The 16,128-nt window shown below is 52.3% G+C and overlaps 1 protein-coding gene across 1 annotated transcript in view; it reads left to right on the top strand.

Annotated features, from left to right (window-relative positions):
- SLIT1 (slit guidance ligand 1) overlaps nucleotides 1-16,128 on the top strand; it is a 187,583-nt gene that overhangs the window by 117,091 nt on the left and 54,364 nt on the right. The window contains exons 5-13 of the mRNA XM_016919024.4: nucleotides 2,713-2,784; nucleotides 3,929-4,000; nucleotides 4,566-4,637; nucleotides 5,187-5,350; nucleotides 8,030-8,177; nucleotides 8,659-8,730; nucleotides 9,286-9,357; nucleotides 11,536-11,607; nucleotides 12,352-12,495. Of these exons, the coding sequence (XP_016774513.3) occupies nucleotides 2,713-2,784; nucleotides 3,929-4,000; nucleotides 4,566-4,637; nucleotides 5,187-5,350; nucleotides 8,030-8,177; nucleotides 8,659-8,730; nucleotides 9,286-9,357; nucleotides 11,536-11,607; nucleotides 12,352-12,495 (888 nt within the window). The remainder of the gene's footprint in view (nucleotides 1-2,712; nucleotides 2,785-3,928; nucleotides 4,001-4,565; nucleotides 4,638-5,186; nucleotides 5,351-8,029; nucleotides 8,178-8,658; nucleotides 8,731-9,285; nucleotides 9,358-11,535; nucleotides 11,608-12,351; nucleotides 12,496-16,128) is intronic.

Genomic DNA, 16,128 nt, shown 5'->3' with positions numbered 1-16,128 from the left:
TTGGGGAATGTCTCCAGGAATACTGACAGACTACACTGGGGAGCTGGAGATATGGCACAAGTAACCAAGATCGAAGATGAAAGATGCCATGGGGAGAGCAGGAAGGGAAGGTGGGGCCGGGTGAGTGCGGGAGGAGGAAGCTTCCCCCGCAAGAAGGGGAGATGCCTCAGGGATAGCAGGTGGGACGGCTCTGGAGGAGGGACAGCTGTGTCTGTGCTGCAGGCTTGAACCATCTCCCCTCCAGGAGATGGGGCCTACATCCAGGAGAGAGAGAGCAATAGAGAGCAAGAACGAGGGGCACTGATGGTGCCAAGGCCCCTTCAGACACGGGTGCCTGGCTGCTTTTCTAAAGGCTGTGAGGGGACGGGACAGAGGGGCTGGGTTTGGGGGAGGGAGCGCATAGATGTTGGTGCCCACTCTGTGGGGACGGGAAGGCAATTGCTTTGCCAGGCTTTCATTTTTCCCATTTTGTACATGAGGAAACTGGGCTCGGGAGGGGAAGGGTGCCTTGCAGATGTATGGCCAGGAGGGGGAGGGCCAGGCCTCGAACCCCAGGCTCCTCCCTCCAGCTGCAAGTCCCCAGCCCAGAGAAGGGGAGGTAGCTGGGGACTGAGCTCCCTCCAGGACAGGGTGCATCTCTCCAGTTCCATCATTCATTCATTCATTCAACAAATGCTTGGCGAGTGGCTGATGTGGACCAGGCACTGTCCTAGGTGCTGGGGTGCAGCAGCAACTGGTCCAGTGCCTTCTCACAGTTCTAGTAGGCAGTAGGAGCCCACCTGCCTCCTACCTTTCTGACTCAGGGCTCTGTGCACACCGTTGGGTTTCTCACCAGGGAAACCCAGACAGGGCAGCGGCGGCCTTGACAGTTCAAGGGGCAGTGTGCGGCGGGGCAGGGGGCTGTGGGCTGTGTTCTCGGACCCTGTGGGGTGAGGGGTTGAAAGGAAGGGCACCGTCAAAGCCCACGGGCCTGGCCCAGGAGGAGGAGGTGGGGCTGTGGAACTGCCTGGCACTGGGGCCTATGTCAGGACGGTCTGCCGCTGGTTGTTCACCTTCAGGACCCCGGTGTGTCTGGGGCAAGGCTCTGGGGCAGGGAGCCCGGGTCCAACCAGGTCAGTTACTTCACATCTCGGAGCTCAGTTCCCTCCTCTGTGAAATGGGCGCAATGGCAGTTCCTACCCCCAGGGCTGCTGCACAAGCCAGGGCTCTGGGACCTGAATGCCTGGGTTCAAATTCTGGAGCCACCACCCACCAGCTGGGTTACCTTGAAGAAGTTGCTTAGCTTCTCTGAGCCTCCCTTTTCTCCTTTGTATAATGGGGATGGTGATAGTATCCACGCCACGCTCCTGGGAAGTACTCAGGCAGTGCTGGCCTGGGGGGAGTGTGGCTGTGAGTAGGAAAAGCTGACCTGGAAAGGGGCGTTTGCACACGTCTGTGGATGCCAGGGAGGCTGCTAAGAGGGAAGAGAGGCAGGTGGACAGGTCAGAGGCCCGGTCCTGACAGGGAGTGGAGTAAGGGCCCCAAAGCTGGCCTGGCAGTCACTGAGGCTGAGGATTTGCAGTCCTGACAGCGCCCCCTCCCCTCGCAGCAGGGCGTTCATGGGGAGGTGTGAAGTCCTCAGTGATCCCAGCCCCTTGCGTGCTCCTGACTCCCTGTGGCCTAGGCTCTCAGAGGTGCCCTGCTGCCTGCAGTCCACAAGAGCACAGGGTTTGGAGTCAGGCCCTGCCTGGAGCTAAAGACCTGGGTGGGCCACTGGCCAACTGGGTCACCAGAGCCAATTCTGTCCTTCCTGAGTCAGCTTGCTCAGCATAAGACAGAGCGTAAGCCCCAGGCGCACCCACCACAGCCAGCCCAGGGTGCCATCCCTCCCACCCGGTGCCAGACAGTGGTCATCAATCCCCCTCCAGAAGCACCTCTGTTGTGTGCTCTTTGCGCCCTGCACGATGCTGTGGGGGGCTGAACTGGCCTCTGTGGGTCTGGTGGGCTGACCTCTGTGGGCATTAGGCTGTTCTTGTATTGCTATAAAGAAGTGCCGAGACTGGGTAATTTATAAGAAAAGTGATTGACTTGGCTTACGGTTCTGCAGGCTGTGCGGGAACCAAAGGCATCTACTTCTGGGGAGGCCTCAGGGAGCTTTTTCTCATGGCGGAAGCCTGAAGGGGAGCAGGCACTTCACGTGGGAGAGTGAAGGAGAGGGAGAATGGAGGGGGAGGCGCCACACACTTCAACAACCAGAGCTCCCGGAACTCACATGCCATCGAGAAGTCAGCATCAAGCCAGGAGGGATCAGTGCCCATGACCAGATCACCTCCCACCAGGCCCCACCTCCAGCACTGGGGATTACCATTCAACACGAGATTTGGGTGGGGACAAATATCCAAACTACATCAGGTGGGGTCTGGCAGGGCTGATCGTAGCTGCCCCAGGCTTCTCCTTCCAGCTGCAAGCCCCGAGCCCAGAGAAGGGGAGGTGGCTGGGGACTGAGCTCCCTCCAGGACATGGTGTGTCTCTCCAGTTCCATCATTCATTCATTCAACAAGCGCTTGCTGAGTGGCCACTGTGGGCCAGGCACTGTCCGAGGTGCTGGGGTGCAGCAGTGGCTGGTTCAGTGCCCTCCAGCCCACCTGCCCTGCTTCCCTGACTTATCACAGCACTCTGCAGGAACCTCTTTTCTGACCGGTGTTTTCTCTCCTTCTGGCTTTATCCTCCCAGGGACTTGAGTGAGAACGCCATCCAGGCCATCCCCAGGAAAGCTTTTCGGGGAGCTACGGACCTTAAAAATTTGTAAGTACAGGCCTGGGAGGGAGAAGGGTGTGGGGGCTCCAGGGCCACTCCTGGAAGCATCCTCAGGGTATCCCCGAGCGAGCCGTGTAGTCCAGGCAGCCAGGGAGCTGACCTGGGCTCTCAGAGGGCTGGTGCCAGCATGGTCTTCTGGAATAGTCTGGGGTTGGAGGAAACAGGCAGCCCTTGCCTCTCCCTTGGTTGTTATTCCATATGAGAGCCAACGGAGGGGGCCCTTGGGGACCTGGTGAAGCGTGTTATCAGCGTGGGCAATGTTCTCAGTCCATTTCGGTGGCACAGTGTCTGTGCCCGCCTCATATTTGGGTTGGGAGAGCTGGGTTTGAATCTTCTCTTCTAGTTACACATACATAAGGCCGCTGCAAGTCAGTGAACATCGCTGAGCCTCGATATATTGTTCTGGAAAATGGGGATACTAAGATCTACTTCACAGGCATGTTCTGAGGTTTAAATGAAACATGGAAATAAATACAGTTTGTCAAATGCTATTTAAATGTAATGGCTTATTATTATTACTATTCAAATATATTCTGGTCCAGGCTTACCACCTCCTTGAAGTCTGACTACAGCAGGGATGGCAAATGCCTGGCATGCTTGTCACACACACCCCCAACCTCGCCTGTGGCACACATTGATAATCAGTCACCACATTCTTTCCCACAGAGCTCACCTCACAGCTTCAGTTTACTCTGACAGCAGCACTCCAGGTAGCCACCTCTAGTCAACCTCTTTGGCACTCAGGCTGAGGTCTGTTTGCCAGCTCTGGATGCCACTGCTTTGTGACGCTCCCATTTTCCAGCTGCCAGCACCCACTAGGTGGTCTCCAAAATGTGTGTGTGTGTGTGTGTGTGTGTGTGTGTGTGTGTGTAGGGGGGTGCCTGCTCCCCAGGGGATATGTAAGGTTGAGTAGAAGAATATAACTTTTACTTATATTTATGATTTTAACTGAAAATTAGAAAAAAACCCTTAAGTTTTTACTAATGTTTGCTATTTGGATTGACACATATACACATAACAAACGGCTAGGGGTGCACCTCTTTTGAATGAATGGAGCACGCGGTCAGAATGTTTGGACACCCTTACTCTAGGCAATGTGCCCTTCTCTCTACAACCTTCCTTTGCTTCACAGACAGCTGGACAAGAACCAGATCAGCTGCATTGAGGAAGGGGCCTTCCGTGCTCTGCGGGGGCTGGAGGTGCTGTAAGTAAAGCATGGAAAAGGAAGGAGGGGTGTGGAGGGCCCTGCTAGGCAGGTGCCAAGTGCCGCAGCCTAGGCAGCGGGCGTCAGGGAGACAGGAAGGGAGAGACCAGCCCTCCTAGAATCACCTCGGAGGAGGGGAGGACAGGCACTCATGGGGTTGTGCCTGCAGCAAGTAGTGTGCCCCAGTATAACCTGCTCAGGATGAAACCCAAGGGTTTCTGGCACTTGGCCTGGAATGCTTCTCCCTTTCTCCCTGCCTATCCAAACCCCACCTTTCTTCCAAGCCAACCCAAGCCTGGGACGCCTCCCATCACCCGCCCTGCTCCATTTCCCTATCCTACCAGCCTTGGAGTCTATGGTGCTGTCGGCTTACAGTCACCGTCCCAGCTCAGGGCTTTCCTGTGGGGTGGGATATGCCTCATGCTCTTCGGCTTAGCCCCTCCATGTCCAGCCCCGTGCTGGTCACTTTAAGGTCGAGAGCCTCCCTGTTCGTTAGCAGGGCGGCCCTGTCCCACATCATCTCCTGCTGGGCAGGTGCTAAATGACTCTGGTTTTTCCCATTTAGGACCCTGAACAACAACAATATCACCACCATCCCCGTGTCCAGCTTCAACCATATGCCCAAGCTACGGACCTTGTGAGTCAGCTGGGGCAGCTGGGAGCGGGGCAGCCAAGCCCGGTTGATGCCAGGGGGTGGGTGGGGCAGGAGGTGAAGGTTTTGCAGACAGGTCATGGAGCTCATTCTCCCTCAGACCCCCAGAGGCCAGCCCAGGCTGGGGGCTTCATGCTGTCGGAGGCGGAAGGAGTTATACAGTTGCAGGGCATCCAATGCCACTTAATTTGGTTTTTCCTTGGAAAACAAATGATTTGTTTTTGTGCTTGAAAATGAGCCAGGTGGTTTGGGGAAGTGAGCCTGTGCAAGGTCATTGCGATGACCTGGGCTTTGCTGGGTACATTCCGGTCCAGCTGTGCCCAGAGCATGTGGGAGGGGAGGGGCAGCAGCGGGATCTTCACGGGGCTGTGGATAATCCCCGGGTTGGAGCTGAGCCGCCTACTTGACTAAATGTAGACTGTGTTTGGCTTGAACACAGCACCGGGGGCAGCCTCCTGCCTGAGATTGGGGTTCCCACAATCAGGCTGGGCTGGGGGATCCAGATGGGTTGTGAGCCATCCTGTCCTCTTGCAGCCGCCTGCACTCCAACCACCTGTTTTGCGACTGCCACCTGGCCTGGCTCTCGCAGTGGCTGAGGCAGCGGCCAACCATCGGGCTCTTCACCCAGTGCTCGGGCCCAGCCAGCCTGCGTGGCCTCAATGTGGCAGAGGTCCAGAAGAGTGAGTTCAGCTGCTCAGGTGGGTGCAGACCCCTGCCGGGCTCTCAACTGTCCGGCGCCTCCTGCCCTGCCTCTTGTTCCCGCCCCTAATCTCGACATTAATACCTGGCCTGCCCATCACCTCCTGACCCCGCCCATCACTTGGCCCCACCCATCACCTCCTGACCCTGCCCATCACCTCCTGACCCCACTATCTGCCCCTCCTGCCCCATCCATCACCTCCTGACTCCACTGTCTGCTCCTCCTGCCCCATCCATCACCTCCCATTCTCACCATGGCATTTGTCTCTGCATGTCACTTCTTGCCTCCTCTCCTTTTCCCTCCTGTCCTCTCACTGCCTCGTCCACTCATCACCCTCTTTGTTCCACCCCGATCTCTTTCTGGTCCACTCAGTGCCTCCTCCGATGTCCTCTGGGCTCCTTGCCACTGCTATCACCCCCTTTTCCATCCTCCAATCGCCTCACCTCTGCTGCCTTGACAAGTCGTTGAATTAGGCCCTCTAAACTTGGCTCCAAAAGAGGTGGGCCTCAAAGCCCACACCCTTTCACCTTCCCCCTGGGGTTCTGTCATAGCCTCCTGACTGGTTGCCTACATCCTCCCTGGCCCCTGGCTTATACTACAGCCAGAAGACCAAAAAGAACCCGCAAGTCTGGGAGGTCACTGCTCGTGTACTCACCTGGCCGTCAGCACTGTGTCGAGAGTCTGAACTGCCCTCAGGCTCTGCAAGCTTGGCCAGGGCCAGCGCCGCCTCCCCTGCCTCCTGCTGCCTGCAGCTCCCCCAGCTGTGCCTGGCCTGCCTCTGCCCCTTCCTGGTGCAGGTGCCCCCAGCCCTGGCCTCACAGGCTGCTCCCCTGCTGGACACACCCTTCCCTCCTTGTTGCCTGCCGACTCCTCCTCACCCTGCAGGGCAGGGCCCAGGGAGCCTTCTGTGATCCTACATGAGGTCCCGCATTGTGTTTCTGGTGCATCCTCAGCACTTTGTCTTTGCTTGGCACAGGAAATGCTTGCTGAATGAATGGACAGTTCTCAGATTTGTGACAGAGTATTTAGAGGCTGACTGTTTCTCCCAAACCCGTGGACTGGGCCTGCCAGCCACACAGAGTTCTGAAGGAAAGCATCTCCTAGGCACAGCCTCCCCTCCTCAGTGTGAGGCTCTTGGCTGTGGCTGTCACCTCCTCCATTGCACTGGCAGACACCCAGTGCAATGGGTGGGCTTGAACACCGCTGTGCTCTGCACTGCTGTGTGTGTGTGTGCATGCAGATGTGCATATGAGTGTGTGTGCCTGTGTGCGAAAACCTGTGTGCATGTCTCTTGTGTGAGCCAGGACTGCCTCTGCATCATTGCAGCTGCCATAGTTTTTAGGAATTGGAATGGGTAAATCACTTGGACAATTTTTATTTTGAAATGAAACCTTTTCCTTTGCATTTGGAAGACCGTGGTTTCTATTTTCAGACATGAGTTTCTCCTCTGGAGTCTGATCAGCCTGGCAACCTTTTCCTTTGAAGGCCACTGTCACAATATGCCAGGAATCCATGTAGCTTTGTCTCATTTGGTCCTGGTGCCCACCCTTTGGGGCAGCCATGGAAAATATTCGAAGTTAGAATGCTGGTGGGGGTATCAACTGGCTCAACCACTCTGCAGAACTGTCTAGCAGGATCCACTAAGGCTCAACATCTGTCCACCCTGTGACCCTCCAACTCCTACTAGGTGTGTGCATTTTTTTCTGCAAAAATGTCCAAAAATATTAAAGGCAGCTTTTTCCATAATAGCCCCAAATTGGAGACAACCTGAATATCCACCAACTAATTATGATGTATCCATATAATGGAATACTACTCAGCAACGAAAAAGAACAAACTACTGATACACACAGCAACATGGTGAATCTCAAAGATTGTATATTAAGCAAAAAAGCCAGACACAAGAGAAACTACTGTTTCATTTATGTGAAGTTCGTAAACGAGCAGAACAAATCTTTGGCGATAGATCTCAGAATAGTGGTTACTTTGGGGAAGGGGCAGGAGGGAATCTTCTTGGGTAATGGAAATGTTCTATGTCTAGGTAGTGGTCCCACCAGCTACATGCTTCAGAAAGAACACTTTGTATAAGTTATACCTCCATTTTTTCAAAGGCTCTTATTTCAGACACTGGGCTGGATCCTGGTTTTACCACTTATTAGCTGTGAGAATTTCTACAAATTAATTAATATCGAGGACTCTGTTTTCTCAGCTGTAGAATGGCAACAATAATAGGCTCCTCTTAGGCTTAAATGCAATGCTGCATGTAGTGCACTTATTATAGCATGTGGCATACAGTAAGTGCTTCAGTGTTTAGGAAACAGTCATTATCACCCTCATGGGAGAGATGAGGGGACTCAGGCTCAGAAGTGTTAAGTGACTTGGACTAGAATCCAGAGCTTCAGAATTCTAGGCCAGGATTTCTTAGTGTATGAATCACACACCAGTGCAGTTCACTTCAGATTCAAGTTCAGCAAACATCTGACAAGAACCTGCTGTGTGCCAGGCGCCCACAGAGTTATATCAAAGTCCAGAATCTTATTTCATTAGTGATCCCCTCTGGTTCATCCTTATCGAGAGAAACTGCCAGTGTACACCCTATCCCATCCATCAGTCGGTATCTGGGCTCAAGGGAGGTGCTGATGCATGACAGCCTGAGGCCACATCCCCGTTTCTGCAGGCCAGGGAGAAGCGGGGCGCGTGCCCACCTGCACCCTGTCCTCCGGCTCCTGCCCGGCCATGTGCACCTGCAGCAATGGCATTGTGGACTGTCGTGGAAAAGGCCTCACTGCCATCCCAGCCAACCTGCCCGAGACCATGACGGAGATGTGAGTACGGGGCAGGGCAGATGCTGGGGCACAGCCCTTTGGCAGGCCTGGCTCTGGAGGGCTAGTGAAGAGCTGGAGTAGGCGCTGCCTCAGGGCTTGCCCCAACCCCTCAGTGACCATAGAGAAGACACAGTTTGCCTCTGCTGGGCTGAGCTTTGTGTCCAGGGCTGGGAAACTCTGGAGGGCTGGGGAGGGAGTGTCCCTCTGTGGTCCCACCCAGCTGCGTGAGTCTGCTAGAATCAGGTTCTCAGCATCATTTGTGGGCCCCTTTCAGCTACAAACGCCTGCGATAATGGAGCGCAAGTCAGCATTTTCTCTGTCTGTCCCGGCGTCCTTACCCCAGACTTCAACTTCTGGAAGTGGGAAGGGAGCAGGGGCAAGAGGGGCCAAAGGCTTATTCAGGGCAGGTGAGCCCAGCAGATAACACCCAGGGCTGGGCTGACCTGGGGCCTTGTGCTTCCCCTCTGTTTTCTCTCCGCAGACGCCTGGAGCTCAATGGCATCAAGTCCATCCCTCCAGGAGCCTTCTCACCCTACAGAAAGCTACGGAGGATGTGAGTGCCTCCCACTGATTCCTGGGGAGCTGGTACAGGGCTGACGGAGATCCTGGGTGGTCCCACAGCCCTGGGGCAGGCCCTAACTCAGCCCCCCACAGCTGAGTGGCCTTGGCCAGCCACCTGGCCTTCCTGCCCTTCAGGCTGCTTGGCTGTGATGCGGGGACCTCCTTGCAGGGCTATCGTGAGGCCTGAAGGGAGTGCTGAGCCTGAGCCTGGCCTGTGATGGGAGCTGCTTGTCATCCTCCCATTTCAGCTTGGGTACCAATAGGAGCAATTAAGGATGGGAGGGGGCTAGGAGACTGCCAGGATGCATGGGAAAGCTTTGTCCATAACTTCCCAAGCTGGAGTGCCCCCTCCTGCCCAGCCCTCAGACTGCACAGGGAAATAGCGGCCATGGGCTTTTCAAATGGAGGAGAGATCTGGCCTCTCACTATTCTCATTTCAAAGCACTCCACCCTGCTCCTGTGACATCTAGGAGGTGGAGGGGACTGGGCAGGGCTTAGTGGCTGTTGAGGGATTCAGATGCCCCCTCTCCTTCTGCTCACCTTGCAGAGACCTGAGCAACAATCAGATCGCTGAGATTGCACCCGACGCCTTCCAGGGCCTCCGCTCCCTGAACTCGCTGTGAGTAGCAGTGCCAAGGCTTCCTCAGTGGCCCAGGGCATCCCCTGAGGAGGCTGGCAGGGCCCAGGGCCCTGGTGGATGCAGGAGGAGGAGCAGGGCTATGCCCCCCTCCACACAGCCCCTGCCCACCCCAGCCTCAGTGGGTCATCCTTTGGCTGCAAAGGGTTTGCTGTTCCAGCTCCCTCTTCCTCACTGGTGGACCCTCCGACGCTGGGAGCGGGAGAAGTGTGGAGAAGCTAGGCAGAGCTGTTGCCCCTGGCAACTGGGATGCACTCCCTGCCACAGTGAGGATTTTCCCAGCATTCTTTGCACAACCATCTTGGCCCCGTCCCCCACCCGAAGCCCAGCATGCTATGCTCCTGAGGCCTCTGCAGTCACCGCAGGGCCAGTGAGCACCAGCTCCAGTTGTGACATCTGCCACAACTTGCTATCTTTTATCCCAAATGTGATGAATCCCAAGATGTGGTGGGTGCTGCTAGGACAGTGTTTGCCCGCTCCTCCTTCAGTATTTCCCTTCCTTCAGGATCTACTGGGGAAGTCTGTCAATAAAACATACAAAAGGTAGTGAAGCACCTCCCTCTCCCACTCACCAAGCGCCTCACTACCCGAGGTCCTATAGCACTTTGTCTGTACAGAGAGCACACTCAGGGTGCCCTGGAGTTGGGCGAGCTCCCTGTAGCAGGGGCCATTTGTTACTCTAGGGGATGAGTGTTTTCACCTGCTCCTTGGCAGCACAGGACTCATGCTTGGCATAGACTAGAGGCCTGGCAAGTACAACAGAATAGAACTCCCCCGGGGAGTGCAGGAGCCTGCCAGCTCAGTGCCTTCTGTGCATGCCATCTTTTCTTGGAGCAGAGTCCAAGTAGAGGGTGGGGCCAATTATGAATGGCACCCCTGAAGTTGTGCAGTGTACACCCTACACAGCTGTACATGATAGCCTGGTGAGGGATCGTTGTCATTGGCTGAGGAGATCAGATTCTGAAGGTGGCCTGCCAAAATGCAGGGCCCTTCCTCTGAGAAGTGAATAAAGCTCTCCTAAGTTGGAACATGGCAGTCTAAAAAGGTAAAAGTGAATAACCCAACCAAGTGGGTTTCTGTTCTTCATGGGTACCTGGTCACAGCCACCTCCCTGCATATAGGAACGTGGATGATTCCAGTACACCCCATCAACAGTGTCTACCTCGGCCAGCCCTGACCTTGCCTCCCTGCTTCAGTTCCTGCCCCCTCTGCTCCATTTCCCACCCAGCAGCTTGAGGGGTGTTTCTGAAATGGGAATCTGATGCTGTCTCAGTGGCTTCCTGATGCTGGCTGGGTAAAGACCAAGTTACTGTCCCATTTGTTCCCTCCATTCCAGCCACACTGGCCCTGTCACCTGTCCACACATGACAGGCACACACAGCTCCCACTGCAGGGCCTTTGCTGTTGCTGTGCCTCACTCCAGGAATGACCTTGAAGCCATGTTTGAAGAGGAAGTACCCAGGATTTTTTACTCAGCTTGAACGTTTACGAGGGTAGCTTGTGGGGTCCGATTATGATATTGGCAATGGCATACAACCCTCCTCCCCAAAACTCCTGGATGTTTTCACTGTCCTCCTGAACCCACCCATGTCTACATGTGTTTTTTTGAACTTTTGTTTTTTTAAAAAACCTATACATGGAATTCATGCTCAATGCAGAAAACTTTGAAAATGCTAAAGTATAAAAAAAAAATGCTTGAAGTCCCACCATCCGGATCTCACACTGCATGTGCCGTCTGGCATTCTATTTTTTCCTGTAACTCTCTGAAAATATGTTAATTATTCCTGCCCATGGGATTTTCTCTTCTCTCAACAATCTCCTTTTGGATTCTGGACCAGATGAATTTCCCAGGAAGTGCCCCTTTGCAGCCTTCTGTGGGGTCCACGTGTGAGGGCGGTGAAGCAGGAGCTGCTTTGTTAGTGATTGGAGTCAGGGGCATCTCTAGCCCATAGGGCACTTTACGCCCAGAAGCAGGCAACGCTTTCTTAAGACACTTTACTGTCATCTGTGGACAAGTTGCTATAACAAATATACACCATTAGGATGTGCTCCATGTAAATGGCTTAGGGGCAGCGCTGTTGAGCTGGGGCCGTCTGCAGAGCTGTGCTATTGCCCTGGTGGGCTGTCCTCTAACCCTCCTCTCTGCTGCCTTTTCTCCAGGGTCCTCTATGGAAACAAGATCACAGACCTCCCCCGTGGTGTGTTTGGAGGCCTATACACCCTACAGCTCCTGTAAGAACGAATCCTGGGTGTCTTGGGTGGGACCCAGGGAAGGGCCAGCTTTCCTCTGGCCTGCTAGACTGTCCCTTTAGGCCTCTCTTGGGTATGGGACTCAATTGAGACAATGAGCTTGGAAGACAGGCAGACCCACTAGGGCTGAGAAAGTCTCCAGGGCTCTGCAGAGGCTAGAGAGGGAGGTAGAGGCAGCTTCAGAGCTGCTCACAGGATGCCAAAGCAGAGAGGCTCCTGAGACTCGGCCCGTGCTCCTGAGGAGCTTGGTGTGGCTGGGGACAGAGCTTTCTCCTGCAGGGGGGACACCCAGGCCAGCTCGGCCTCCTTGAACCATGAACTTTCAGGCAGGGATTGTCTCCCAGGGCTCAAGAGGCATAGAACACAAATGCTCCAACTCAGCTGCCTGGGGAACCCAATGGACCTCTGGGAAGGAGGAGGAGCCCCCCCAAAAATGCCTTCACAAGGTGGCTCTCTGCTTTCCCAGAATCCCACAGGGCATCTCTAGCAGTTCTTGGAAGGAGAGAAGAGTGGGTTGACCGAGATGTCCCTATGCATGGAGAAGGCAGTCGGAGTTCCGGGCCCCTCTCCGTGGGGCAGACATCCAGAGGGCAGATTCCCTGGGCCTGCTCCGGTGGGCTCCTCCCTGTAATAACGCAGGCTGGGACTGAAGAAGGTGCCCAGGACCTGAGATGGGTCTCAGGTCGAGCCTCTCTCCTCACCACTTGGTCCTGGCTCTGCCCACAGGCTCCTGAATGCCAACAAGATCAACTGCATCCGGCCCGATGCCTTCCAGGACCTGCAGAACCTCTCACTGCTCTCCCTGTATGACAACAAGATCCAGAGCCTCGCCAAGGGCACTTTCACCTCCCTGCGGGCCATCCAGACTCTGTGAGTGCCCTGATGCCTTCTTCTTCTCCCATCCCAGCAGGTGGGCCTGGGGAAGGTTGCAGCCTCCAGGGACAGGCAGCTGTCTTGCTCTGGGCTGCTGTGCTCACTGGGGGTGGCCTCTTACAGAGGAAGGACACAGACCTGGGTTAGACCGTCCCAGGTTCAAAGTCCACCTAGGCCTCTTATTGGCTGTGTGATTCTGGGCAGCTTCTCTGGGCCTCATTTTTATTTATCCATAAGATGGGAATGCCTTCCCATAGGGTTGTTATGAGATTAAAGAGGATGTTTGTATGAAGCTTAGCTCATCACAAGTGCTTGATAAATGCTGCCTTTAGCTAACAATAATATTGATGGTGATGATGATGATAATATATCACGCTGATTCTAAGACACATGTTGTTTCCACATTAACAGCTCTGAAACTGGGATGCATGTTATAATCAGTGGTACATCACTTAGTTGGCAGCATTTTGTTCTTTATTGATAGTACAAAAAATAGTAGTGCCTCTTACAATTCATAATGTCAAATCAGATGAAATACGGTAATGACAATGGTGACTGTGAATAAAAAATTAGAGAGCAATAAATCTGGTAATTTGTTGTAATATTTTATTGTGGAAAATTATAAGCAGATTAAGAGTAGTACTGTGGGCCGGGCATGGTGGCTCATGCCTCTAATCCCAACACTCTGGGAGGCCGAGGCAGGAGGATTGCTTGAGCCCAGGAGTTCAATACCAGCCTAGGTAACAGGGCTGGGCACCCCATCTCCACAAGAAATTTTTTTTAAAAAAGTAGCCAGGTATGATGGCACATACCTGTAGTCCCAGCTACCTGGGAGGCTAAAGTAGGATGATTGCTTGAGCCCAGGAGGTTCAGGCTACAGTGACATGTGGCCACACCCCCTGCACTCCCACTTGGGCAACGGAGAGACCCTGTTTCAAAAAAAAAAACAGAGTGCTATGGTGAACCCCCAAGTTTTCATCACCCAGCTTCCAATCCTGTATAATTAATTCCTTAATATCATTGAGTATCTAATTAGTGTTGAAATTTCCAAGTGTCTCTTACATGTTATGCAATTTTTTTGATTGTTTTTTGTTTTTTGAGCTGGAGTCTCGCTCTGTCACCTAGGCTGGAGTGCAATGGCACAGTCTCAGCTCACTGCAACCTCCACCTCCCAGGTTCAAGTGATTCTCCTGCCTCAGCCGCTGAAGTAGCTGGGATTACAGGTGCCCATCATCACGCCTGGCTAATTTTTTGTATCTTTAATAGAGATGGGGTTTCACCATGTTGGCCAGGCTGGTCTCAAACTCCTGACCTCGTGATCCACCCGCCTCGGCCTCCCAAAGTGCTGGGATTACAGATGTTAGCCACCACGCCCGGAATGTTATGCAATTTTTTAATAGTTTGAATCAGGATTTAAATAAAGCCTGTGCAATATAATTGGCTGATGTTGGTTTATGTTGGTTGATGTACCTCTTAAGTTGCTTTTTATCTATGTGTCCTCTCCATTTCTCTTTTCCTTGTAATTGATTTGTTGAAGACACTGCATCATTGGTTCTGTAGGGTCTAGACTTTGTTGATTGCTTCCCTGTGGTGTAGTTTCACATGTTCCTCTGTCTTCTTTGTGTCCTGCAGATTTAAAATTGGATCTAGGAGCTTGGTCAGGTTCAGTTTTGATTGATTTATTTGGCAAGATGATTTTATAGATGGGATTGTGGACTTCCCGTCAGAAGGCAGACAGATGTCTGACTGTCTCCCTTTTGTAATAAAAACAGCCATTGATCTCAGTGCTTGAACCCATTAATTCATTAGCAATCCTGAAATGGTGATTTTGAATTTGTATCAGTCTGTTTTTGTGTTACTATCAAGGAATACCAGAGACTAGGTAATCTATAAAGAAAAGAGGTTTACTTGGCTGACAGTTCCGTGGGGTGTACACATACGGCACCAACATCTGCTTGGCTTCTGGTGAGGCCTCAGGAAGCTTACAATCATGGCAGAAGGCGAAGCAAGGGTAGGCACGTCACGTGACAAGAGGAGGAGCAAGAGAGGGAGGGGGAGTGCCATGCTCTTTTAAATAATCAGATCTTGCATGAGCTCAGAGTAAGAACTCACTCATTATCACAAGGGCAGCACCAAGCCATTCATGAGGGATCCACTTTTATGCCTAGCCTTGCTTCACCTTCTGCCATGATTGTAAGCTTCCTGAGGCTCACCAGAAGCCGAGCGGTTGTTGGTGCCATACTCGTCCAGCCCACAGAACTCTCAGCCCAGTAAACCTCTTTTCTTTATAAATTACCTAGTCTCAGGTATTCCTTTATAGAAACACAAAAGCAGACTGATACAAATTCAACCGAACACCAAACACCGATCCGAACACCTCCCATCAGGCCCCGCCTCCAACACTGGGGATTACATTTCAACATGAGATTTGGTGGGGACCAACATCCAAACCATATCAGAATTCTAACATTCTTTTTTCGTTTCTAATGCAGTTGTGACTATGCTTTAAAACAGAATCCTTATATTTAACTGGAATGTTTCCACGTAAGGAAAATTCTCATCTGTTGTGTGGTTAAACTTAGGCAATTAAATGGTCCCCTTCATCTACATCTTTAATTCTGAGCCTGCAGTTAGACGGGATGTGCTGACTTGTGGGTTCTGTGGTGTGCATTTAATGAGCATTAATTATTAATATTATTGTGTCCATTGTTGTCACTGTAATCCCTGCCCCTGTCTATGCCAGGCAGTGCTCTTCATCAGATAACATCTACATGGGGTATTGGGATAGGTTCCAAACAGGCTGAGTAAAAGGTACAGCTCATGACCCCTGGGGACTCTGCACATCACCAGAGATGTCAGCCACAAAGACAAACTCATTAAAGCCTACAAATTTGCCTGCAGCCCAACTCCTCCCAATTAATTTACTTATAGCCAGAGAGACGAAGAGGAAGCCCCATGGGGAAACCTTGCCAAGTATGTGAAATTAGAGGGTACAGGGAGACACTGGCAAGGTGGACTATTTTAAGCAGCTGGCAGAATGTCTGAGAGAAACATGCAGAACATCCGGTAAAACAGGAATTTGATCTCAGGCATCTCTTCACCATCACCAAGAAATTACTTAGCTGCCCCTTTAATTGTGCTTTTTCTGTAAGAACAGAGCTCATTATTGAAGCCTGTAAAGCAACACTGAACTTTCAGGCACATCTATTAGATGTTAACAACTGAACTACAATTTGGAATAAGAATAAAAGAAATATAAATCCAAGGTACTATCAGGTACTATTATTACAACCTCAAGTGGTTCAGTTTCTTGACTGAGTCTTATTTTATTAAACCTGAGCAGATTTAAATTTACCAAATCATGTTTGATTTGTCTGTTGCTCCAAGATCTGTGGCGAAGTCCCTGTGTAACAGCATTGATTTTGCTGCAGTTTTACTTGCCCCAAGAGATTTAACATTTAAAAAAAAAGAAACAGCTTTATTGAGGTATAACTTACATGCCATAAAGTTCACCTGTTCTAAGTATACAATTCAATGATTTTTAGTAAATTTCCAGAATTCAACTATCACTACGATTCAACTTTAGAACATTTCCATCACCTTCCCTTCCACATCCCTTGTCCCCATTTC

The sequence above is a fragment of the Pan troglodytes genome, chromosome 8 (genome assembly GCF_028858775.2).
Source record: "Pan troglodytes isolate AG18354 chromosome 8, NHGRI_mPanTro3-v2.0_pri, whole genome shotgun sequence".
Taxonomy (NCBI): domain Eukaryota; kingdom Metazoa; phylum Chordata; class Mammalia; order Primates; family Hominidae; genus Pan; species Pan troglodytes.
Note: the sequence above shows the minus strand (reverse complement) of the source record. Positions and strands in the feature narration are given on the sequence as shown.